This window comes from Oreochromis aureus, linkage group 22 (genome assembly GCF_013358895.1).
Source record: "Oreochromis aureus strain Israel breed Guangdong linkage group 22, ZZ_aureus, whole genome shotgun sequence".
Lineage (NCBI taxonomy): Eukaryota > Metazoa > Chordata > Actinopteri > Cichliformes > Cichlidae > Oreochromis > Oreochromis aureus.
The window spans coordinates 4,102,126-4,129,535 of NC_052962.1; the positions used below are offsets into that span (position 1 = coordinate 4,102,126).

Sequence of the window (27,410 nt, forward strand, 5' to 3'; positions counted from 1 at the left end):
AGCAAGTTGTTAATCGAAGAGCTAATCCAGCAGCTAATCCAGCACCTAATCCCGGAGCGAACAGGAAAGGGAAATGGATTTTGAACTGCAGTTTATTAAATTGCAAGTGGAAAAAGGATTTTGAACTGCAGTTTATTAAATTGCAAGTGGAAAAAGGATTTTGAACTGCAGTTTATTAAAGTGCAACTGAAAAAAGGATTTTAAAATGCAGTTTATTAAAGTGCAATTGGAAAAAGGATTTTGAAATGCAGTTTATTAAAGTGCAATTGGAAAAAGGATTTTGAAATGCAATTGGAAAAAGGATTTTGAAATGCAGTTTATTAAATTGGAATTCAAAAATGAATTTACAATTGCAGAATTTATTCTACAATTCATTATTAAAGCACAGAAATTTTTATTTCGATGCGCGTGGCTCTTGTGGTCCTCCATACAACATCCTCACATGACGAGGGTTTACATTTCATACTGTTTGAATTGTTGGCAAACAGACAAATACAAAAATGAGCCACCTTCTCTTGGAGGGAAAATCGAATTTATAACTTAGACCATTTTTGTAACTGGGGCCACCATGCAGATGTGCAAAAACACTCAAAAAACAACAACAACAACAACAACAACAACAACAACAACACTTGAAATGTTAAAAATGGTGATTAGGAAAAATAGGGACATTAATCTTGTGAAGCAAGAAGGCAGTTCTGGACATATCCACAGATAATTTACTTAACTGGATATTAAAGGCTGGATCCAGTGCCAGAAAACACACCACGCAGCTGGCACTGGCCTGGAACCACAGAGTTGCTGAACACTAAGCTGGAATCAATGACATCAGTTGTTATGGGGATGTAAATTTACCAGTGATGTAGATTCTGTTACTATGTAGCATTCAGTTCTTTGTCAAAATAAGGGATAGTTCTTGGACGACACCAAGGCAGAAATTGGCCTTTTATGGCACAGTAGGTTCAAGGTTCAAGGTTCAAGGAACCAGTAACAGTGGATTTAGGTCTCAGAGCAGATACACTGAGACCTGAATCCAGAGTGCATCTCGATCTTTACAGACTGTCAGTCCTCACTTAGCCTGTCACATATTGTCAGGCAGTTGTGCAGGAGCTCTGCACATACAAGATGGTGCGAACATTCACATTAACAGCAGCCATTCTATTTCCATTGCAGTGGAATCCAGGCTAAAGATGCTTAGTATGTAGCTATCGATCTACATCAACCGTGAATGGGACGCAGCTGTCTGCTGCACTTCTGTTTGTTGTAGACAGCAGCAGTCTGTTTTATGAGAGATTGGTGGTTTCTCAAAAATTGTGGTTGCTCTGATTTTTAAGGAATCTGTGTTGAGCCCCAGCGAGCAGGTGGCCTGGTAATGGATGCTCAGGATGTTTCTTTGCTGTCTTAGCAAAGAAACCAAGGAACAAGTCTGCACTTGGGGGGAGAGGTTACTGGGCTCTCACCCTGAAGCCAGGCCCGGGGAGTGGCCGCTGGCTGGGCCTTAGCCCGTGGGGCTGGAAACAGCTACATGGAAGTGACAAAAACATGATCTTAACTGATCAAAAGGATAACTGAAGCGCCAACAATGGGGTCAGAGTTGCAATAACCTGGAATTTTCATTTTGCTAATCACAGTAACGCTATACTTCATTATATCTACAGATTGTAACTTGAAAAAATGTTTTACTATGTTTTAGGCAATCACATCCTAAACTGTGTGTCTGCGTTTAAATTAAGCAGCTTGCCAGTTAGCATTCACACCATGAGTAACACACAGAGTTTAAGAAAGCCTTTCATTTCCTATAAAACTGTGACCTTTTTGGGATCAACAGTACAATTTGACCATACTTCATTATATTTCAGTAGCCCTACATTTAAATTAATTTAATTTTCAGTCATTTAGATGAGGTTTGATTTGTTCTTTTCAATATGTTATAAAGTCAGCTATGGCAGCCTACCAGCTCTGTTCCCCATAGTGTGAACTATGGAATATTGCAGTTCAAAGAGACTAGGCGTTGTGAAGAATAGAATTCTCTAAAGTGAAGTCGTATTGAAACCTGGCTAGATTATAATTTATGTCCCGGGACAGCAATATATCAGGGATGAGGGGGAATCCTGCCTGCATGGCCAGGACATGAGGAGCCAAAGTGAAGGGGACATCCCCGAGGAGATCTGGAAGAGTTGAATGTGCTTCCACTGCTAGAGGTCTCACCGTTGTCCCCATGTTGTGTGAAGTTGCCGAGAGCTTTGTGTCATACTTCGGATCTGGAGTTGAGCAGGATGACTATGAACAAAAGGAGAGATGTTCCTTGTGAGTGTACAATGTTGAAACCAGTTTTGTGCAACATTTAGCAAGATTGCACTCAAAGTTTGATAGGTTTGTAGCTTAAACCTATTCGCTGGAACGTTGAAGACAATGTAATTACACAGCAAGCAAGACACGAGTAGGCAACATTCTTTATGTTTCACGTGCACGGGAGAGAACTGGACAGGCGCCGTTCCTTCGCTTGACCCCAGTTGCTCTCGTCCGCTCTCCCGTAACACTGCTCTTTTAACCGCCTCAGAACCATCTCAGGCCACAAACATCAGAACTCTCTGCCTGGGAGGGATGTGAGGTGGGCAAATGAACTGAATCATTTCTTCAACAGATTTGATTCAGCCATGAGGCAGTCTCCAACATCGGCTGCAGACTCACCCACCCCCACTGCTGCTGTTCCACCTCTGACACCTCAGACACTTCACACCTCCTCTATTCACCCTGCTCATTCCTCCCCACCCCCAACAACAGCATCCAATACACACTCAACACAAGGCTCCAGCCTGTCTCTCTCAACCACCCAGGTTAGGAGGGAACTGAGGAGGATTAATGGCAAGAAGGCAGCGGGTCCAGATGGCATCAGCTCGAGGGTCGTCAGGTCCTGCGCGGACCAACTGTGTGGGGTGATGGAGCACCTCTTCAACCTGAGCCTGAGGCTGGGAAGAGTCCCACAGCTCTGGAAAACCTCCTGTGTTGTACCAGTGCCAAAGACTTCACGCCCAAGGACCTCAACAGCTACAGGCCGGTGGCTCTGACATCCCACCTGATGAAGACCCTGGAGCGGTTGGTCCTGGCTCAGCTTCGCGCCTTGTGAGCTCATCACTGGACCCACTTCAGTTTGCCTACCAGCCTGGCATTGGAGCGGATGATGCCATCATTCACCTCCTACATCGTTCCCTCGCTCACCTGGAGACCGCTGGGAGCACTGTGAGAATCATGTTCTTTGATTTCTCCAGTGCCTTCAACACTATTCTTCCCTCGGTTCTGAAGGACAAGCTGGAGAACTCTGGAGTGGACCATCACCTCACTACCTGGATTCTGGACTACCTCACCGACTGACCACAGTATGTGAGGACTCAGGGCTGTGTGTCGGACAGGGTCGTCTGCAGTGCAGGGGGCCCCACAGGGAGCGGTTCTGGCTCCGTTCCTCTTCACCATCTACACTGCAGACTTCTCCCACAACTCCACCCAGTGCTTCCTGCAGAAGTTCTCTGATGACTCTGCAATAGTCGGCCTCATCACTGATGGGGACGACAAGGAGTACAGAGGACTGACTCAGGACTTTGTGGACTGGTGCCAGCTGAACTACCTCCAGATCAATGCCAGTAAAACCAAGGAGCTGGTGGTAGACTTCCGCAGGCACAAACATCCTCCACTGCAACCACTGAACATCCAAGGTATGGACATCGAGGCTGTGGACAGCTACAGGTACCTTGGTGTTCATCTGAACAGCAAACTGGACTGGACTCATAACTCAGACGCCTTCTACAGGAAAGGGCAGAGCAGGCTGTACCTGCTGCGGAGACTCAGGTCGTTTGGAGTGGAGGGCCCACTCCTGAAGACCTTCTATGACTCTGTGGTGGCCTCAGCCATCTTTTATGGTGTGGTCTGCTGGGGAGGCAGCATCTCTGCTGGGGACAGGAAGAGACTGAACAGGCTGATCCGAAGGGCCAGCTCTGTTCTAGGATGCCCTCTGGACCCAGTGGAGGTGGTGAGTGACAGGAGAATGGCGGCTAAGCTGTCATCCCTGTTGGACAACATCTCCCACCCCATGCATGAGACTGTGACAGCACTGAGCAGCTCCTTCAGTGGGAGACTGCGGCACCCACGGTGTGGGACGGAGAGATTTCGCAGGTCTTTCCTCCCCACTGCTGTCAGACTCCACAATAAAGACTTTTGCAGCTGATCAAACACACACATCCACACATGTGCAATAAGACTAATGTGCAATAATCTTTTCTGGCATCGTTGTATCTTTTACTCAGTTGTATATAGCATTTGTATTCTATTTTTATCTTATTGTATATTTTATTCTATTTTATTCTACTGTATATAGTATTTTATTCTATTCTGTACAGTTGTGTACTGTATTTATTCTTATTTTATTTTATTCTAATTTGTGCTTCATAACTTTTGCACTGTCCACTTCCTGCTGTGACAAAACAAATTTCCCACGTGTGGGACTAATAAAGGTTATCTTATCTTATCTTATCTTTTATTGTGGTTACATGAATATGCATAGGTTCATTAACATATGACCTCTTATATAGGTATACATGTGAACAAAGAATACCTTGTGTGTGTGTGTGTGTGTGTGTGTGTGTATCTGTGTGTGGGGGTCAAACTGTGACCCCAGGAAGACTCCCCAGAGCCGTCCATCTAAACAAAAGGCTCTTAGACTCAAACAGATATACGTGTGTTTGTTATACCATATATCAGCAAGAGAAGATACGACCTCTCCTAGGAGGTGTGTGATCTATGCCAGAACACTCTGAAGAGGAGTGAACGCACTCCCCTCTTCATGCTACACAGAGTTGTTACAGACCTCCTAGGATGAGACATTCTTTCAATCTACAAATGATTATATACTTCTAAGCATATATGAGTAAATATTTCTAAGCATAAATGACAATCAACAATACAAATCTAACAAAGTTCAGTTCAGTAAAATTAAAATTAACACAGAAAAAAGAGACTCCCCATCCTCTCATTTTTCAGAAATTCTTTTTTTGGATAACTTTTGGTCATACAGAAAAAGAATATCTAGAGAGAGAGAGTGAATTCTGCCCTGAAGTTCAATTCATGTCTTATTCTGCTGGATAAGATTTAGATTACTGGGTTGGGTCAGACACTTGTGTTAATGTGCAGGCTCTGAATAGCTGCATCTCACAGTTTTCTGCACAGTGTGACAATGGGGCAAATGGCGCAAACAGTAATTCACAAACATGCAGTTACAAATATAATTAGCGTCTAAAGCAAAGTGCCGAATTAGACATGAAGTAGTCAATGTTAAAGTAGTGAGGCTTGGGAAGTAAATGTGAAATGATCAGAAGGCGAGCGATGAGGCTTCTGCTTAAGCTCAGTGTTAAAGAACATGAAGAGTGATTGTGGCATGCTGCTCACCTTTGATGGTTGCACTATGACATTTGTTGAGGGCTGTGTGACGTTCATGGTTTGCAGCTTCTGCCTCTGTTCTTCAACTGTCTCGGCTGGAGATCAAACAGGACAGACAGCTAAATGTTTACTAGAAACAAATACTGATGAAACAAGAAGAAACGAGGCTTCTCACCAAAAAAAGAAATCATATTCTATTCATTAACAAATATTTATTTACCTCATTTTCAAGATGCATGTGAACATGAAACATCATAATCAGCAAACACAATTAACAGCTATGGTATCAATTATAAAACAAACAAATAAATAAATAAATTAAAAAATTAAATCATACATTGCCTCATTCTTGAGGTAACGCTTTCAGAAGATTTACAGAAAACTTGACCTCTGATTTTGAGATAACAAATAAGGGAATTCAGAATTTGATGGCAGCAAGAAGTCATAAAAGTTGGCAAAACTGGGAGACCAGTGTATAGCATACTCTCTACAGGTCAGTAACATGATTGGGTACAAAAAGACCATCACAGAAAAGTAAAGCTAGACAGAGATCCACCAATCTTCAAAAAACTACAATAAAGAGAAGCCAAAATGAGACAAATATGGCCTCTGTGTCTAGTCATTGTCAGTGCTCTTCATCATTTCAATTTAACTAAAGGTTGCTCAGAGAGTTTATAAGGAGAGTAGTCCTTATAGTCCAAACAAGAGGTAAAAATGCATGAACAGGTTGATATTGTGCAAATGGAAGAAAGCAATCCTACAAATTTGTTTAATAAGCAAATTAAAGGACTTATCCTGGTCAAAAACAACTCCAAGATGTCTCATAGTGTTACTAGAAGCCAAGGCAATGCAATACCTGGTTAGACACTGTGTTTTTGAGATTTTTATGTCTAAGTACAATAACCTCAGTTTTATCTGAATTTATAAGGATGAAATTAGAAGTCATCCTCTCTTTGTCTTTAAGACATTCATGCAGTGTAACTAATTGGTATATGTCATCTGAATCTGGATCCTTAGCTGGGAGAAACTGGCACTAACAGCATCATTTCTTTGTTTATCAAATGTGAAGCTGCTGACAAAAATCACCCCCAGGTTTTAGAATTTTCCAAAGGGCCAACTTTGGAAAAGACTGAAATCCCCCTGGCCGCCCTTACTATCAAAGCCGAGGCGATAGAAATGTGATGAAAGTGGTCAGAGTGCTAAAACAGAGCTAAGCAGATCATGATTATTCGTAATCAAAGACAAATAAAAAATACAAGTCTGATCAATATTTTAGTAGAGAAATGTAGTCTGAGTAGTGGAAATGTCTATTCTAGTTGTCTAGATTTTGTGTGTATAGACATGATCCATCATCAGCCCTTTTTACTCATGTCTGAGTTTGAGATGATAAGAACTGTGTGGCCAACCCATCATTATATTTTGGAACAAGAAAAACAGTGTTAAATGTTGGAAGGGTTAAACACAGAATTAAGATTCATATGTAAATTTGCTGATAGTTAATAATGCTCAGTACTGATCAGCACATAATCAGTTAAATAGAAAGATGTTTGGGTTTGGCTAAAATGATGAATAAGAATAAAAGTAAGAAATAAAATAATGATTTTTCGAGACAGGCCTAACTTAGGCCTAACTGACAGCCTGTGTAGAAACAGCAATGAGAGATGTGAGAGTGAGAGTGACTGTGTGTGTGTGTGTGTGTGTGTGTTTGAGAGAGAGAGAGAGAGAGAGAAAGAGAGTGAATGAGAGCACATACAGGACACTACACTCTGATCTCTGAATGTCTGACTTTTAAAGTGTATGATTTAGTGAAAGGGGATTGTATTCAGTATATTGTATTGAGTAAATTGTGATTAACAAACACAGATTTTTAAAGTATTTAGACATAAAGGGAGTTTGCTAAAGAACGTGCTAATAAAATCTGAACTGAATGAAATGTGAAGTAAAGCTTATTGATATGTTACTGAATGATCAAATGTAATTAAATGTTCCATGTTAACAGAGAGAGATGGAGAGAGAGATAAGGTGGGGCTGAAGATTAGTGAATCTTATGTAAACAACTGATGGGTTAGAGAGAGAGAAAGAGATGGGTGGGGCGAGTGGGGCGCATGACAAGTATAAACTGGGATGCCTGGAGGCGTTGTGCGTCAGTCTCCGGAGCCCTGCGAGATGAGCAGTTCAAAGGATTGGATTCCAGAAGTTTACCATTGGAGATTCCAACAAAGGCGCCAAGGGGAGTTTGTCCACGGTGGACACACAGATTGTATTTGGCCCTATTTCATCATTATGATCATCATCAGGGATGGATTATAATTCTGAGAAGGATTTGAACTTCCATTGTTTTCTAAGTGGAAGTTGCAGCTTCAGTGCTGGAAGTGGCCACCACACCACCAACCTCTCTCCCCTCAAAGATAAGAACAAAATATGTATAAGCTTAAAGTGAGTTAATTAAATTAATAGAATTTAAGTGATTTGATTATTTTTTCAAATGTTTTTTTTTTATTGCTCCTGTCCAGCTCCTTTAATAAAATCCTCTGCAATTAAAGTCTAAACTGTTGACATTCCCTTTTTGACCCTTTGTGAAACAATAAAGGTAGAAAGTATTAATCTATATTAGTCCAAATAGCTCAAATACGCTGCTCGAGCCTTTCCAAGTAATATTTTCCCTTGAGGCCTGTTGTATAGGCCTCTAAAACCAACCCAGATTAACAAGTGCCACAATCGACATGGGAGCTGCAATAACAGATGTTACTTATAACACCTGACCTGCAAGGCTACTCAGGTTTGTTCATATCAGGCCAAGCAGGGAAGACACTTGGACATCAAGGGAGTCAGGCTGAGCAAGTGGCCTCAGCCACATTGACTCCAGAAACCTGCATTATCTGGGTAAGGATAATAGGATCAGGGATTCGACTTTTTAATGAGACAGCTGGAATCAACTTTCTATATAGGGGGTTTGTGGGTCTACTGATCAACAGGGGATGACATTTAAAAGAGGAGTGAGGGTCAGGAAGTCTAAAAGGTACCACTTCTGTTTTTCTCATTTTTTTTTTACTAATGGAGTATTAAGAGTTAAAAAGAGTATTGGTCTTAAGAATGGATCCTTGGGGGATCCCACAAGTGAGGGGAGCAGGTGTTGAAGAAAAGTCAATTAACCTGACAGAAACCTTCTGCCTGTTAAATAACATCTAAACCATCAAAAGCAGTGACTCAACACAGCTCTCTAGTCTAGAGATTAGGATAACTGTATCAGCACTTAGGTCTAAAAGCGTGAGAATCGCCTGAGTCGGCAATTAATAAATGACCATTAAAAACTTTTAAAAGTGCTTATGCTGTGCTGTGATGTGGTTTGAAATCAGACTGAAATGTGACACTATTAGCTTTCAGAAAAGCCTAAACCTAGTCATAGATAACTTTCTATTGCACCTTAGAGAGAAAGGGCAATTTAGAGATCTATCTAAAATTCAAAAGAACTGTGCAATCAAGATTCTTTTCTTTGAGACGGCTATACTGTGGCACTTTTAAAATCAGTTGGAACAGTCCCTGTAGAAAGACAGGTGAGTGACAGCTCACAGAGGCTATAAATATTAGATGGAAGCTGCCAGCTTTACAATCTGTTTTTAAAAACAGATGTTAGACCTCCATCATGACCAGTTACCGATTAAAAATGACAGGGTGGACAAGCTCAGAGAATAGGCTTAATTCACAAGAATTAAGCAAAGTTTTAGTATGAATAGAATATCCAAGTCCCAGGAGGAGAAGAAATCATGAAAGATGAAGGTCTTGTTAGCTAGCATTCTTTGTTAAGCACAGCCAGCCTAATCAAGACTGGGTTAGAGACTGGCTGGGATGTTGAATGGAAATTCTGTTGGTCCGCAGCACTTCTGCGTAGACGAGACACACAGTGCCTCAAGATATGTTCAACATCAAGTACAGAAGTTTGGAAAAAAAAGATTTTTAAAAATCAGAATGAGATGCAGAGACAGTGGCTGCACTGACAGATTTTTTTATATTATAACTTCAGTTTTCTCTGCAGGTGGCTGAAGGAACAATAGCACAAGGGAGTGTACCCCGCAGTTCAGTTGTTCCATTTGTCTGTGAGGCTACTCTTTTTAACACTGTTCACTGGTGACAGTAAACGGCTACAACAGGGGTCTCAAACTCACGGCCCGGGGGCCACTTGCGGCCCAGGTCATCCCTACTTGTATACTGACATGAAGAAATATAACGCAATTTGGCCCTTGCAGTGACTTGTTTTGTTAGGGAGGATTTGTTTGTTGTTGAGTGCAATGTTAAAGTAGGTTCTTTAAAAAGCAAAACATTATTTAATATGAAGGCAATATGAGCAGAGAGTACAAACATGCTGAGGGATTGGCTGTGTTCGTTCAGTGAGAGAGTCAAAAACTAATGTGTACACTTATGTCTGCATTTTTATTTTGTTAAATATGAACAAAATGATAGCAGAAGGGCTGCCACGTGTCAGAAAGAGAGGACCAATGTGTTTATTGGGTAGTTCAGTGAAAGGCTTCAGTTAGTTAAGAGTGAGAAAAAAAATCTGCGTTCACATTTGCAGTTTTGTCTTGTTATACAATATTTAAAATTTAAAAAACAAACAAAACTCCATTTTTGGAAATATTTGTGGGTGTTTTCTTGTTTGTTTGCTTTTTGTACCACTTGAACAGTGACCCTTACACGAGGTGACAGTGCCAGCAGTGGCTCACAGCTCATTTAAGTTTGAAACCCCTGGGCTGCAACATCCAGACACCAGTCAGTAAAACTGTGTGTAGGCTCTACATAAGAGCAATGCACAACACCACTGGTCCTTTGTCATGCAGTACATGCTACAGGGTATGAGGATGGTTGAAAGGAACAAAACACACAACTACAACAACATTCTGGAGTTGTGAGTTCATTTTTACATTACAGTGCTTCCTGTCAGAGGTGCATACCTGTATGCGAATATGCAGATAACCATGCATTGCTAGGAACAACTCTTAAAAATTACACAGGTCAAACTACTTGTAAACTTCAGCTTTATATATAGTTTCATTTTAACATGTTCCTTACCAACAATAACAAATCCTCCATCTACTTCCTTGTCTGGGGTTGACTTCTTTGAGTCCTTACGCAGTCCAAACAAGCTCCACATGATAATCCTGTGTAAAAAAAACAAAAGCAAACATTCTAATTTTCGCATTCATTCATTTTATCATGCTTACTGTCGAGAAAGTGTAACAACAGACTGATTCACTCAAAGTTCAAATGTCAGTAAAGAGAAACAGTAACCTTCAGGGCTAAGGTTGCCATTTGCTGGGATATTTCTGTTATCTGAAGGTTAGTTTTGTAGAAACTTCAGGGAACCCTTAGGAATGTTCTCAGGTTTTTACATAACCTGAGAAAAGTTTTAGGATTGTGTTTTAGTTTCTTGTGTGGTATGCAAATATAAGTGATAAATCTAATAATGCCATGAAAAAATATATCCATGACTTTGAATAACTCAGTTAACTGAGGAGACAGTTTCCCCCTTTTTATTTGTTTGAAATCACTGAATTTGCAACTAGACATTTAAATCTGTAAGTTCTACCACTTCTACCACAGTCGGGTAGTGTATCAATTTTTAGTCTAGAAAAAGAGTCTCCCAGCACACCCTCAAAATATGTTTCTATGTGCCAGGTCTGGAATTCCAACATGTGACTTCACAGGCATTACCTTCAGAACAACAAGGGTAAAATTTTAAGGGAAAACTGGTTAAATTTAACTATTTTTGGTGCTGCTAATTTAACAAGTTGATGATTCTGTCATGTGTTCCTTACTTTGTGTGTTTTGCAGCAGTCCTGGAGGTGTATCTATCTGTGACTTTTACCAGTGTGAGAGCAGCAGCACAGAATCCTTAATATTTGTTTAAAGATAAATGTTTCTCTGTTGGCACCTATGAATTCCAGCAAACAATTAGCACTACACAGTACACTATTTGCACTTGTAAAAAAATCATTTCTCATCCCAGTTTAATGGTCATCTTCTTCTTTTGGCTGCTCCCTCTTTTAGGGATTGCAACAACAGATCATCTGCCTCCATCTCAATCTATACCCAGCATCCTCTGCTGTCACACCAACCTGTGACCACCCATTCCAACGTTAAGAAACACAATTTTTCTTTTTCATTTAGCCTCTGAAACTGGATTCAAACTGAAAACCTTCAGTTGATCTACCTTTTAGGCTGTACCTGTTACTTGTAGCTGTCCACTCCAACACAGGAGGATTTAAAACTGGCTCTGATCCAAAAAGCAGGATCCATTCTTTTTGGAATGCAACCAATATTGTTCTTTTTTTTCTACTATGAAGTCAAATGGTCTGCTATGCAAGAGGTCTGACTATGTATCCCACACATACCAGGTATGTCACTGTTTACAGAGGATCTCAAGGAGCCACGTGACAGGAAGAACACGAGATAGAAATGAGTCCCTCAGCAAGTCATCTAAAAATACTTCCTCATAAAGACATATATATATGTATATATATATATATATATATATATATATATATATATATATACACACACACACACACACACACACACACACACACACACACACACACACACATATATATATATATATATATATATATATATATATATATATATACACACACATATATATATATACACACACATATACATATATACACACACATATACATATATACACACACATATACATATATATATACACACATATATATATATATATATATATATATATACACATATATATATATATATACACACATACATATATATATATGTTGTTCTGTGACACAGAATATATCTTTCTACCCACCTTTATATAATATATATAATTTGTCAACGTCCATTCTTTGACTTAAGCAGCTACACTGTGCTAATAAACGACTGTGTTGTTACACCATAACTATTATAGGCTGACATTTCATGTGATCAGTGCTGTGAATATCTGTTAGTGACAAATAAATTCATTAATAGAAATTACAGAAATATTGCACTTGCATTTATTCAAAGTTTATGCTGATTTTGATGGAACTGCAGCAAACAGTTAGAGAAGCAAACAGGAAAATATTAAACAAATATATTAAGAAATTATTTTATGCTTTAGAGTGAGTGCAGGTAACGTATTTCGGTTCTGGATACCATCTTTGGCCCATTGTTTTGGTTTATTTTTTTTAAGTCATTGTATTGGAACCACAAAAATAAAAATACATTATGCGTAGTGAACCACAGTATATTTCATTCGGTATATCATCTCCAATGTGTGGAATCCCATTTTGAATGACACATCTCTTTAACTTCAGAGAAGTCTGCTAACGACTTGTGAAATGTGTATTCTGCTGAGATCTCACTACATATTTACAGTCTCGGTGCTCTACAGGACTATTGCCTGATATGGTCAACAGTGGAGTTTCGCTAAAAAACGTTCACAGAACGTCCTTCCTTGTTGAAACTTCTTTGATCTGAAAATCGACGATAAACGTCAAATCCGTTCTACACCTAATTTAGTCAAAGAAAAAGCAAAGGCGAAGGACGTTGAATCACTTTAAACAAACGGGCGTATTTAAAGTTTTCATGGGCATCTGAATGTAGAAATGTATCACAACTTATAAATGACACATTTCTTTTAAAGTGACGCTAGTCACTGTCTTTCCTTCGGTCGGGTTTTGAGAGCCCGAACAACAGCCATGGCTCTATAGAAAATGAAAATGGCACTCTTACTATCGTTACTTGTCGAATTCAGAAAGCCTTAATAAAGTCAGTTCATGTTTCTTTAGTGTTTACTTCCAGTTATTGGTGCCACTCGTTTAGTTCCTGTTCGTGTTACCTTCGTTCACAGCATTACAAAAAATATCAGAATATTCTACCATATTTTCGCCCTTTAGGATCACCCGAGTTATTATGACGGTGATTTCACTTACCTTAATGCGGTCCTTGTCCACGTAGAAATTATCAGTGTTCTTTTTTTGTAAAATTCGTGCTGTCAGCAATAAGTAGCGGAATGGTTCGTTGTCGTTTCCGCGGAAGAAAATGTTAGAGCACAACGGATATGGCTTGGAAAAATGAGAGGCGCTTGTTTTGTATTCCCCTTTGGCCGTCATTTCAAGTGCCGCGTTTTTTCATCTAAATGTGTGCAAGCCGCCCGCCTGAGCTCCGCCTCTGTACAAAAGCTCAGGACTACACGTTTCCCGCGCTGTGTTGCGCTGTCGAAGGTCCAGGAACGTGAAAGAAGCTAACTGTAAAGATGGCAAGTCTACTGGACGCTTCTAAACCAAGAATAAACTGCTCTATGCTGTCACAGCACATTGGCAGAGGTGTCTGCTTTGTTGGGCGCGTTGAAAAGGTGGGTTTTGGCTAGTGCTAGTTAAACTATTTTAACAATTATAAATATGGATTAACCTACACCTGCAAATATGCACCGGCACACACTGTTAACAGCAAGGACATAAAGTATTAGTTTTGCTTTTCTTGACCAGGTTCACCCAACAGGAAAAATGTTCAGTGTGTCTGATGGAGAAGGAAAGAGCGCTACGGTAGAATTGAACGAACCTGTGAGTACTGCTATAATTTATGGTATCAGTTTGCCTACACGTTTCAGGGTGAGGGGTGGTGGTGGTACGAAGTACGTGGTACAACCGGTCTGTGGACAACTGTTGTTGGTCATATTCTCCGCATTGGAGCTTCGCTCGCCGCCGCAACCTCATCACACAGTCACTTCTATTTATGCCCGCCCGCACAGGGAGCCGCTGCAGTATTCTGAACGACATGTCGGATACAGTGTTGCCAACTCCTGAATAAGGAAAATCGCTATTGGTTGTCCTAAAAGTCGCTAGAAGTCGCTAAATGACGTCATCGCCTAATTTGCATAATTGGTCATTCTAATGTAATTACTTGTTGGAGAGAGAAATAACATCGTGGAAGAGACATAAAGTGAGTAAAACAACGTCCTAAATGCATTTAGAGTTTATTTAGAACTACAAATTAAATTTATTTTAGCAATTATTGTTTTTTAATGTCACAATTCCAATCCTGATCCTTTATCCAGGCTTCGACCGGCAAAAGTGACCCGAAATAGGCACTCTGGTGGAGTTACTTTCTGTGTGTGTGTTTATAAGTAGTTTTAAACCTTGTGATCCACAAAACAACATAACAGTAAAAGAATAACTGACTGCGTTACAGTCAGTGCAGGAGCAGCGGCTTCGCTCATGCGCGGTTCATTTGCAGTTTGGACGCATAGGTGTGAACATCTCCTGCCCTGATAGCAGGTGGGGAGGACTATCCTCCACCCGTGAGTGCTTTGGAACGGGCGAGGTGCCCGCGGCAGCACCCGCTGCTTGTTGAGAGTAAAAGCGATACAGGCTTTCACGTCAAAAGTCGTCATAAATAAGTCTCCAATAACACCAGAAAAAGTCGCCAGATTTGTCGCTAGTCGCTTTTTAGGAAAAAAGTCGCTAAGGGGGTCTGAAAACTCGCTAAATATAGCGACAAAGTCGCTAAGTTGGCAACACTGGTCGGATAAGCTCAACTGTACAACTATGACTGTAATTATGAGGGGAGATTTCAGTGTTAATGATAAATTCCTAGTTAGATTTCCTCCCAAATACAGCAATCATAACTTTATTCTGTCATAGTTATGTAGTTCTCCCAATTTATTAGACCATTGGAGTCTAATGTCCAGATACAAAGAAATATCTTGCTTCAAAGTGGACGTAAAACATTACATATATAAAGACCAGCTCCAAAAGCTGATATAGATGTAACGCTGTCTGTGAAGCTGGATTTAAGAAATATGTGCTTTAAGTTTTTTGGGACATGTTTAACAGCAGTTTGTGTCAGTACAGAACGTGACGTCACCAGCTTCTTGGTTGGCTGGTTGCAGCTGATAGACTTGCATTTTTTTATGTTAGCAAACTAATAAGAGAACCAATAACTCAGTGGAGTATAAGGAGACTAAAACTAAAAATCAGTCACTTTTGTACTGGCCCTGGCTGAAACAAGCAGTTTTATGTTAACAAATCAAGGATATACTGTCCACTTTCACTCTTTCCTGTAAGCACAATCAAAAACCCTGACATCCATCAGCATGTCTGGAGAGGGGGAAAAAAATCTCCACATGACACTCTCCTTCACTTACATTTGGGTTTCGCTTTCCCTCACTTCTAATATGAAATAATTATGTCAGTGAGATGGTGTGAGGAGGAAAAAGAAGTCTTTAAAAAGTGTGGCATCTCTTCCATACTTTTTTGGTTGTTTGGTTGTTTTTTTCTCCCCCCTTCGCACACATCATTCTATTTTCCCTGCAGATGTGCTGATGGGATTCTATTTTATTGCATAAAATGGCACTACTGTATTTTTTGGACCATAAGGTGCACCGGATTATAAGGCGCATTAAGCAAAACAAAACAGTCAGATAAGTCAAACTTTACTCAACTCATTCTTCTTGCTTCCTCCATTGAGGAAGCAAGAAGAATGAGTTGAGTACCAGTGATTCATTAATGCTGAATTCTCTCGCAGCTGCTCTATTCCCGTGTCGTTGCAGTATATTAATGACTAACCTCGTATTGTCGATGGATTATCTCCATTGTTCTCCTTGCTCAAGTTTGGTCCGTTTACAGCATCCTGCCATGCGATTGCATTTGTCCCTAACCTATCGGGAACGCTCACGTTAATTTTTATCGAGTGGAAAAAAGTTAGCGTTCATCCTCCAGCTTCACTGTGTTTATGTTATGCTAACATAGCTGTGTCGCTAGTGATCATGTAGCACATCAAATACCAGCTAGCCCAACTATCTTGTTTAGATGGAAACTAGCGAGCTAACGTCCTGCTAACTTCTAACCCTGTTAAATTTAATAAATCCTGTCTTCATGGATGCCTGGATGTTAAACTTAATTGCTACATCTGGTAAAGCAGCAATGCTGATCATTTTATTAAAGATGAAAGAGTTCAGACAGTTTTTAACTCTCAGTGGTGCCGCAGTGTTCGTTTTACTTTGGGACCTGAAGCGGACGGAATTTTGGACCCAGATTACTCTGCGATGCTCCTGACTACGGTAGCCATAATGCTCCGACAATCCATCAATCCATCAGCGGCTTCGTAGCTTAGCAAAGTCATACTAAAACATTTTTTGACAGATTTTTTTAAGCGCAGTGTACCACATAAAATCAGTTCGAGGCCAGTGAGCACAACCAGAATTCATACATAAGGTGCACTGGATTATAAGGCGCTCTGTTGATTTTTGAGAAAATTAAAGGATTTTAACGGCGCCTTATAGTGCGGAAAATACGGTAATTAGGGTTAGGCGATAAGAGGAAAATCTAGTATCACAATCTGAATGAATGGAAATGTTTTATTTTAACCATTTTTTAACAGTCATTTGCACACCACGGTTTTGCACAAATAACAATATTGTCACAGTATGTTTCTTTCTGTGGTCAACACTACACATTTAATCAGTGATGGGAATAACACCGTTAAAAGTAACGGCGTTACTTTTTTTTCAGTAACGAGTAATCTAACTAATTACTATTTCTATTGTTACAACAGCGTTACCAACAAGAACATGTGGGGCGGATGTGTTACTATTTTTCAACACACAGACAGTTGAAGCTGTCTTCTTCTTAAGGGGTGCTGCTGATTGGCTGAAGAAGAATAAAGTAGTCGTGGTAAACCAATCACATGACCAATTTAAGACAAAGCAACAAGGTGATATATTAGGGCTGGGCGATATATCGAGTTTTTTAAAAATATCGATATATTTTTATACGAGATATAAGATGTGACAATATCCTTTATATCGATATAGTATATGTTACGTTATAATTATACTTGTGGAGCTGCAAGTTTGCCTCTCTTTCGTCCACTTTTGTCTCTACGCAACGTTACACGGCCTCGCCTCTCTCCTTCACTGAACACAACTCCCCCTCCTCCCCTATCGCTTCACCTGCAGGCAGCGACAAGATGGACACGGCAAATCTCCGTTAATGAGTTACTGGGCATCGCCCCGTGCGTGGGGCTGGACGCCGTCAACGTGTTAACGAGCTAACCGTGCTAATGAGCTAACCACGCTAACGCTATGCAGCCCACAGGCTGGGCTGCACAGCCTAAAATCCTTTCATTTTCTCAAAAGTTGACAGTGCGCCTTATCTATGAATTCTGGTTGTGCTTGATGACCGCGAACCGATTTTATGTGGTACACGGCGCTCAGCAATACGTCAAAAAATGTTTTAGTACGACTTTGGTAAGCTACGGAGCTGCACTGCTTGATGGATTGTCGGAGCATTACGGCTACTGAGGAGGCTCGCGGAGTAATACGTACTGTGCTTCAACGTAATATTACAGTACTGTGTGTATATAAGGACCATAAATGGCACCTGTTCAGAGACATGGTTACGAAGCGGATTTTGAAACTCAAGGCTGTCAGTCACGCAGTAGAACTTGGGAACAGAGCAGCTGTGAAATCTGTCTTTGTTGTTATGCTCAGCGTCTGTTAGTTTACATTTTGACTGCACAATTGTGAGCTCTTTGTTATGCACAAAAACAACATTGTTTTATTTTATTTATGGAGCATTATTATTTAATAAATGCTCATAATTTGAGTAATTTTTTCATGTACATATACGCTGTATGTTAATAAAAGTGCCTGTGTGACATCTGGGACACAGCTTTGACTAAGAACTCTCTTTTTGTTCTTACTTTATGGCTTTAAAAAAAAAAATCGAGATATATATCTTATATCGTCATCCAGCTAAAAAATATCGAGATATGAATTTTGGGTCATATCGCCCAGCCCTATGATATATACTATTTTTTTTAAATTGTGTTGATAGGCCACGTAAAACCAGAGTCATGAGAAGAAAAAAAAAAAATATGCGCAGTGTTTTTTCCTGAATACTATCGTCACGTTTAGTGTCTAAGGAAAAACGCTAGCAAGCACTCTCTGCTAATGACCCAAAAAAAAGAAACCAAAACAAAAAATACCTTTTTTCCTATTGGTGGAAAAATCTACCACGTTGACCAAAATGATATGGCAACATGGCATGTGGTTGTTTAGGAATAGGGGGAAGTTTTAGGAGTGACAGTGAGAGAGAGCGAGTTTTGAGATGTGAGAGATTTGTGACATTTAGCGTGTTTGGAGTGTGCTGTCTTGTGTAGTTAGTGTGTAGTAGGGCTGCCATGATTAGTCGACTATCAAAATCGTCAACGACTAATTTAATAGTCGACGCGTTGTATTGAAGCATTCTAAGATCCTGAAAGACGCGGGAATAAGGAGTAGGATTTAAGAGTGTAATAACGGACTGAAACAGAAGATGGCAGCACTGCATGTACAAGGATGCCAGCTGCTGTTAAACGCCGAAGAAGAAGCAGTCTCTGGTATCGGAGCTGTGTCCAAATTTGGGGCCACATCCGGTAGAGTCGGCATTTGTAGGCCGATTACGTTACAGCGACACAACGAAGGCTGTCCAAATTCGAAGACTCCTCCAACTGCAGCCGACAAATGCATCCTTTATTTCCCCAGATTTGAAGGATGGGTCGGGCGTATCCTTTGTGGCCGAACCCATCCCAGAATTCATAGCGCAGCCCAGCCAATTCCAGTTTTCAACAATGGCGGCAGGTACTTAGTTTTAATATTACGCTTATTACTCTTTCTTGGACACAAAATACATTTTTAACATATTTTCAGGCGAGAAGGTAGCTGTGTAACCTTCAAATATCTTCTCGGTTTATCAAGACATCACATATTTGTAAAAGTGTTCCGACGTTTTCGGAGACGTCTGTTACCCACCAGCTCGATAGTTAGCGGGGGGTTCAAGGCTCACTAGAGCCGGCGAGAACAGTGAACTCCCTGCACATCATTTTCAGATCCCCGCAATCTTTTGCTACTCAGGTTAAACATGATATATAAGTCACTTTGATAACTTTAAAATGTTATTGTTTGACTTTTTTCAGTGTTTGATTTGTTCCTGAGTAAATCGGTTTGGCTGAGATTAAAGTTAGTTTTTACACAGGTGAATAAACGTCAAACATTAAACTGATTAAACAGAAGTGTGAGATGGTCGAGAATATACTCCGGTGTCCTGTTATATTTTGGGGAGCAAAGAGCAGATGACTGAGTTTGTTAAACCACCAAGACAATCTGCAAATTTCATTAAAAGTTTAATAAACTATCATCTTGATTTTATTTTTAGTTGGCTCATACCTTAAACACTTCAAGCTGTAAGCTAATGATAGTTATATAAGAGCAGATGCATGCTGGTGCAGTAAGCTGTACGTTTTACGTCCAATGGACGTATGATCTGATTAGTTGACTTATCGCAAAAATAATCGTTGACTAGTCGACTATCAAAATAATCGTTTGTGGCAGCCCTAGTGTGTAGTATAGTGGATAGCTTTGTTGTGTGTCAGAACATTGAGGCGACTGCTGAATGTCACAGTTGCCACCAAAAACTACCAAATGCAGATTACAGTGTAAACACTGTCTCCAGGTGGAAAACAGGAGGAGTGATACACTTCCTGCTGTCAGGCTTGCAGGTATCAGGCTTGTGATGTTCTCCTTTATCTTATAGTGGATAGAAATTATATTTTGAAGAGGCACCAATAATTTGTGTCCCATCTTATTTGATGCAGAACACCTGATTGTTCTGAATAGTTTGAAATGGTTATTAAAAAAACACATTGGCTGCATTTTTAGCAAAATAGCTGCATTTAACTTTGTTGTTTGCAAAAACTGTGCATAGGTTTTTAAAATGTACAATTTCTGTTTGCATTTCAAGTTGTGGAAATGATTTGTTAAATAGTAAAGAACATAACTCTTTTCTACTCGGATTTTATGTTTTTAAGTCTGATTTTTAGATCAATGTGTTAATACAGTATGCCAAAATGGAAAAACTAACTGTAAATTCAGATGTGAGGTTGTGCTGAAAGGAATGATACCAAACAAGGCAAGATAAACAGTTTTTAAAGGTGAAATTTAGAGGTAAAATGAAAAGTAGTCAAAAACAGCCAATTATACCCTGGACCCCAGAGGGTTAAACATTTTTTTTTTTTAAAGTAAAGCAATAGTTACTTTTCCAAGTAATTAGTTACTTTTAGAATATAGTAACAGAGTTACTAATTCAGTTACTTTTTTGAAGAAGTAACTAGTAACTATAATTACCTTTTCAAAGTAACTTGCCCAACACTGCATTTAACAAACAAAGAGCATATCAATTAAAAAAAAGCAAGAATTCACGAGACAAAATAAAAGAACTGAAATTAAAAAAGGGTGCTCTTTTGTGCTTATAACATATAAAAATTGAAACAAACAAACAAACAAATCACTTAAGATACATCAAGTATATTCGATATATCCGCCCACCCGTAGTTGGTTGCAGTAGATAGACTTCCATTAGTTTATGTTAGCTAACTAATAAGAGAACTCAGTGGAGTCAAGGAGGCTAAAACAAAAAAACCGTCTTCAGGGGTCACTTTGGGCTGCCCATGGCTGCAACGATGAGTTTTATGTCAAGAAACCTACACTAACAGGGGAAAAAAGTATGTCCTATTTCAGGCAAGAATGAAATTCAATTAGAGCATTAAGGATTAAGAGGTTTAAGGATTAATGGACAAATGAGTACAGACCAAGCCTTAATTGCTAAAGATGTAGTTTTGCTTTACTATATTAATCTGCCTACATCTAAATTTAAAAAAAAAAAGAGTATATTAAAATATAAATAAATTTAACTGAATTGAAAGGCTTGAGCAGAGATTGTTAACTTTTAATAAACACAGGGGGGATTAAAATATTAATGCAAAATGAAGGTGGAGTGTGGGCAAAATGGCTGGTTAAAATAATTTCATTCAGAAACTTTCAATAACTATCTGGTTCTTTTCTTAGCTTGAAGAAGAGCTGAGTGGCATTGTGGAGGTCATTGGTATGGTGTCCAGCAAAGGAGTAATAACCAGCACCACATACAACATCCTTCGAGAGGACAAAGGCATTCCCTTTGGTACGTCTCTCTAGACTGATTGAGTAAAGCTTTGTTCCTGATCTGTGACTTGCAGTGTGCTGTGTCTGTTTATGCCACAGATTTGGAGCTGTACAATGAAGCCCTGAAGGTCATTCACGACTTCCCTCAGTACTACCCGTTTGAAGTGGCTGCAAGTGGATGAAGATTGGCTTCATCATTTTTGTGTCTCACTTTACATGTTGGGGAGAACAGTGTGGTACAAAATATTTGCATTAAAATGAAAACCTTTGTTAATCACATGTCATTGAAGGTTCTTTTTTCTGCTTCTTTTATGATAAACTGTAAAATAAGTGGGTAATACTTTGTGTGCTCAAATATAAACAAATTTAAAAGACACAATAGAGTGACAGCAACAGCAGAATTTCAAGTCCACGGTGGCACAGACTGGAATTTACGACAATGACACTTGAATGGGGGAAGTGTTAAGTTATTCAGCCGGCTAATTTTACTCTTGTCAGTTTCAGCTAGTTTCACATTACGTTTAGCTGAGCTTTCAAATCAATCGGAGAGTAGAATACGTTACGCTTCATAATTCATTTGTAATACATAGTGATGGGTAGATGAGGCCTCGTGAAGCGTTTCAGCACATTCCCCAAACTGTATCGATACTGTGTCGACACAGTGTTGCTGTTTTGCTCCATACTGACACCTGCTGGACATTAAATATCATTGCAGGCAACTTACTTGAGACTCACAACAGACACTGATTCAATGACCTAGTCATACGTGTATACACTGTAAGGTAGTGTACTTTCCATGGAATCATTTTATATCTTTTACGTTTCAAATATTGTAGACATCTGGGGTGGCTGTAGCTCAGGTGGTAGAGCAGGTCATCTACTGATTGGAAGGTTGGTAGTTCGATTCCTGGCTTCCCCTAGTCTGCATGCCAAATATCCTTGGGCAAGATACTAACCCAAAATTGCTCTCCGATGCATCCATCGGAGTATGAATGTGTGTGAATGTTAGCTATGAAGCACTTAGAAAAATGTGCTTGTGCGAATGGGTGTGCATGGGTGAATGCACAAGTTGTGTAAAGTGCTTTGAGTGCTCAGATGAGTAGAAAAGCGCTATATAAGAACCAGTCCATTTACCATCTTTAAAATATATTGTGAATGACATTAAGTGAGAATTAAAATGAAAGTATTGTGAATATAATATTACCCATTTAAATGTAATTGACTCAGAGTTTATTATAAATTTATTGCGTTTTTTTTTTTTTTTTGACACCATTTCCCCAGCTTTGGAAAACTCACAGGCACAGATGAAGCTGGGGTACACAAAAACTGTAAAGCCAGGTGGAAAAGGATCTGATAAGATGTCTTCCTATTCCCCCAGTACGTTAAAGGATCCTCTGATCTTGGAATGTTTCTCTCCAACACTCTCCACAATACTAAGGGGTTGGCAGTCCTTTATAATAAAATTCAGGACTGCCTGGCCCAGAACAATCTTCCTAGATGCTTGATTTCAAAATAAGAAAACACATATTAATAAAAAAAAAAAATGATGATGAAGCTGTTCAGTGTCAATATAGGCCTACCTGTGTTCATTGTCAGTGTTTGTCTCCTCATTTTCATGTTTGGCTCTGTAATGCCTAAACACTGAGGAGGTGTTCTGATAGATTACAGTGAAACAAAGACAGACAAACAGTCACCTTATTTCCAGATAAAAGATCAAAATGATCCTACACAGCAGAAACATTTCTTTTTCTTTCGGGCTTGATTTTGTTATGGGAGGGCACCTTTCTAAAACCCAAGATCACCTTACATAGAGAAAAAGAGATCAATAAAACTACATTAAAATACAAAAAACAACAACAACAAAAAAAAAAACAAATAAACAAGATTTGACAGCAAGTAAGGTCTGTATTAAAGCAAGTAGGCCAGTTTAAACAGGTAGGTTTTGAGCTGTGACTTAAAAGGGAAATCTATACTTATATAAGAGTGTACATATATATATGTGTATACATACATATATATGTGTATATATGTATATGTTCCAACAACGCCCTGTTTTCATCTCTTGCCCACCGATGCCTTCTTGTTCCAGTAGCCCACTTATCGTCAGGGTGCCCTGGTTCCTCAACACCTGACGCGGACCTTGTTGATCCGGGCGACGTCCGAGCCGGCATGCCTTCATATTTATCTGTCTCGCTCATGTCTGCGGTAGGCTCACTTAGCATAGGGGGTCTAGCCTTAGGACCCTTACTGGATACAGACGCCCCAGGCAGGAATCGAACTTGCGATCTTCTGCTCCAAAGGCGTGTAGTTTAACCACTACGCTATCCAGCTGCATGCAGAAGAACAGAAGAAGACGGCTGTAGTGATCGATGTAGCGGTTCCGAATGACAGCAATATCAGGAAGAAGGAACACGAGAAGCTGGAGAAATACCAAGGGCTCAGAGAAGAGCTCGAGAGGATGTGGAGGGTGAAGGTAACGGTGGTCCCCTTGGTAATCGGAGCACTAGGTGCGGTGACTCCCAAGCTAGGCGAGTGGCTCCAGCAGATCCCGGGAACAACATCGGAGATCTCTGTCCAGAAGAGCGCAGTCCTGGGAACAGCTAAGATACTGCTTGAGGACCCTCAAGCTCCCAGGCCTCTGGTAGAGGACCCGAGCTTGAAGGATAAACCGCCCGCAGGGGCGTGCTGGGTGTTTCTATATATATATATATATATATATATATATATATATATATATATATATATATATATATATATATATATATATATATATATATATATATATATATATATATTTTATATGATACAGTACATGTGTGAGAATGACCGACGTTGTGCCAAAACTGATTTCGGGTTTTGCCCTAAACCGATTGCTCGTATTTAACCTGCTATAAATAACTTGTTGGTCTATAATACGTGAAACATGTCAAATGTGTCCCTCATTAGTGATATCACGTCACTCTGAGCCACCAGCAACATTCCTGTAACAAGGTAGAAGCTCCAATCAGTTTTTGGCAGTGACCTTTATATATCCTTTATTTATCCAGTTAAAAAAAAAAAATCTCATTGACATTAGAAATTAATTTTTTTAGGAGTAATCTGGTCAAGAGGACAGCAGACAGCGCAACAAATATATCAATTGTACCTACATTATAACCAGAGTTATAAAGATACTTGAACAACAGGTAATTATTGTATATATAAAACCCTTAGTAAACCATGTTCACCAAGTCTATTTACCAACATACATAAAGATATTACACATATTACACTCGGAAACATTGGAAATCAGTTTTGGCAGGCGAACACTTTTTTGGCACAACGCTGGCAATAATTCAATTATCCGTGTAATTAGCTAAGTAATTCCTAAATACGTGTAGATTAAAGGAAATTATTTTACCTGGATATGATTGTCTCTGATGAGCCTAAGGTACAAAACGTGCGGGCGACGACGATGAAGTTTTTCTAGCTCCTCGAGAATTAAAATTGTCCAAACAACAGAGCGACATTTCTGGGTCCATTTTAAAGTTTTCGCGCGGTGGCGCTAGCGACCGGAAAACCATGCAAGTAAGGGCGGAGTTGAAGGCTAGGAGGCTGCCCACAGCCCATCTGTTATGTTGGATACTCATTGTTCGTTCAATAAAGTTTCTATGGAGAAAAAAAGGGGGCTGTCCACAGCCGCTCACTTCCTGACTACCCATCCGTCTAAGGACACTACCTTGTGACGTAGGTAGTTAGTGTCCTTATGAGCATCCTTCCCCTGAATTCGGACACAGCTGTTGTCTAAGAGAATATTGGGAGCAACAACACCATGATGTCCAAAGAACACACCAGACAGGTCAGAGATAAAGTTATTGAGAAATTTAAAGCAGGCTTAGGCTACAAAAAGATTTCCCAAGCCTTGAACATCCCACGGAGCACTGTTCAAGCCATCATTCAGAAATGTAAACCTACCAAGACAAGGCCGTCCAGCTAAACTCACAGGCCGAACAAGGAGAGCGCTGATCAGAAATGCAGCCAAGAGGCCCATGGTGAATCTGGACGAGCTGCAGAGATCTACAGCTCAGGTGGGGGAATCTGTCCATAGGACAACTATTAGTCGTACACTGCACAAAGTTGGCCTTTATGGAAGAGTGGCAAGAAGAAAGCCATTGTTAACAGAAAACCATAAGAAGTCCCGTTTGCAGTTTGCCACAAGCCATGTGGGGGACACAGCAAACGTGGAAGAAGGTGCTCTGGTCAGATGAGACCAAAATGGAACTCCGATCGGAGCTCTTCTCTGAGCCCTTGGTATTTCTCCAGCTTCTCGTGTTCCTTCTTCCTGATATTGCTGTCATTCGGAACCGCTACATCGATCACTACGGCCGTCTTCTCCTGTTTGTCTACCACCACTATGTCCGGTTGGTTAGCCACCACCATTTTGTCCGTCTGTATCTGGAAGTCCCACAGGATCTTAGCTCGGTCATTCTCCACCACCCTTGGGGGCTCCTAATCGGAGCACTAGGTGCGGTGACTCCCAAGCTAGGCGAGTGGCTCCAGCAGATCCCGGGAACAAGAGAGACAGATAAATATGAAGGCATGCCGGCTCGGACGTCGCCCGGATCAACAAGGTCCGCGTCAGGTGTTGAGGAACCAGGGCACCCTGACGACAAGTGGGCTACTGGAACAACAAGAAGGCATCGGTGGGCAAGAGATGAAAACAGGGCGTTGTTGGAATGCTACTACGCAAGTAACCCTGGCGGAAGGGGTTACATGAATAGGATGAGGGACCTATGGATTCTTCGATACCCAACATCCACAATGACGGCGAAACAACTAGTAGCTCAGTGTTCCAACATTCGAAAGAAGGGACTGCTATCACAGCTAGAGATTGACGAGGTACAACATAAATGCTACGGCAAGGAGGAGTCAGGACGCCAGGTCAGGGGGGAGATATCATCACCCCCACCCGAGATTGGGTACACAGCTCCAAGTGCGATAGGAGAAGGATCGTTGAGTGCGAGAGGAACTGACCTGAAAGATAGGATCATGGCCAAGCTTGAAACCTGGATCCCCCGTAGCCGGTTACCAAGATTACGTGAAGTACCCTCAGAAGGTCTGCTAGATGATGTTAATGCAGCACTACGGACGATACCTACCTACAACCACGATTACCGACACTAACAAGCTGATCTACAATACGGCAGCAGTGATCAGTGAGATGCTTGGCTACAAGTTGAACAGCCACAAGGGGCAGTACCCTCCATGGAGAAGGAGGCTAGAGGGCAAGGTCAAAGTAGCACGGAGGGAGGTTAGCCAACTAACGGAGTTGCAGAAAGGTGCGACAAAGAAGGTGCATAAGAAATACAGCAAGCTGTCCATACCTGAGGCCTTGGAAACTGCCAAGCAAAGACTCACAGCCTTGGCCAGCCGCTTGAGGAGGTACACCAGAAAGATAGAAGGCAGGAGAATAAACCAGCTGTTCTCCACAGAACCAGCAAGGGTGTACTCTCAGTGGCAAGGGAACAATAAGAGAACAGCACCACCAAGGCTGGAGACGGAGCAATACTGGAAGAGCATATGGGAGAAGGACGCAACCCATAATGGCAATGCTCAGTGGCTAGTGGATCTGAGGGCAGACCATAGCGACCTCCGTGAACAGGGTCCAGTAACCATCACAGTGGCAGATATCCAAGAAAGGGTCTCCAGTATGAAGAGTTGGACAGCACCAGGGCCCGACATGGTTCACGCCTACTGGCTGAAGAAGCTGACTGCACTCCACGAGCGTCTGGCAGCACAAATGAACCAGCTGCTAGTTAACGAGAGACACCCGGAATGGCTAACCGAAGGTTGGACGGTCCTCATCCCCAAGGACCCCAAGAAGGGACCGGTCCCATCCAACTACCGACCAATTATCTGCCTCAGTAGTACATGGAAGCTCCTGTCAGGCATCATATCGGCTAAGATGAACAGGCACATGGGTCAATACATGAGTGGGGCACAGAAAGGGATTGGCAAG

At 40.6% G+C, this 27,410-nt stretch overlaps 2 protein-coding genes across 2 annotated transcripts; one reads left to right on the plus strand and one right to left on the minus strand.

Annotated features, from left to right (window-relative positions):
- Positions 1 to 311: 311 nt before the first annotated feature.
- Positions 312 to 13,497, minus strand: umad1 (UBAP1-MVB12-associated (UMA) domain containing 1). Its single transcript, XM_039605965.1, has 4 exons — positions 13,368 to 13,497; positions 10,492 to 10,580; positions 5,437 to 5,522; positions 312 to 2,280 (listed from the first exon to the last, which is right to left on the minus strand). Exons 2-4 carry the CDS (start codon positions 10,571 to 10,573, stop codon positions 2,005 to 2,007), a joined length of 444 nt encoding a protein of 147 aa, XP_039461899.1. The 5' UTR covers positions 10,574 to 10,580; positions 13,368 to 13,497; the 3' UTR covers positions 312 to 2,004.
- A 131-nt stretch (positions 13,498 to 13,628) lies between these two features.
- On the plus strand, positions 13,629 to 21,691 carry rpa3 (replication protein A3). The gene is made up of 4 exons (XM_031745349.2): positions 13,629 to 13,789; positions 13,923 to 13,997; positions 21,320 to 21,431; positions 21,512 to 21,691. Exons 1-4 carry the CDS (start codon positions 13,691 to 13,693, stop codon positions 21,592 to 21,594), a joined length of 369 nt encoding a protein of 122 aa, XP_031601209.1. The 5' UTR covers positions 13,629 to 13,690; the 3' UTR covers positions 21,595 to 21,691.
- The last annotated feature ends 5,719 nt before the right edge of the window (positions 21,692 to 27,410 follow it).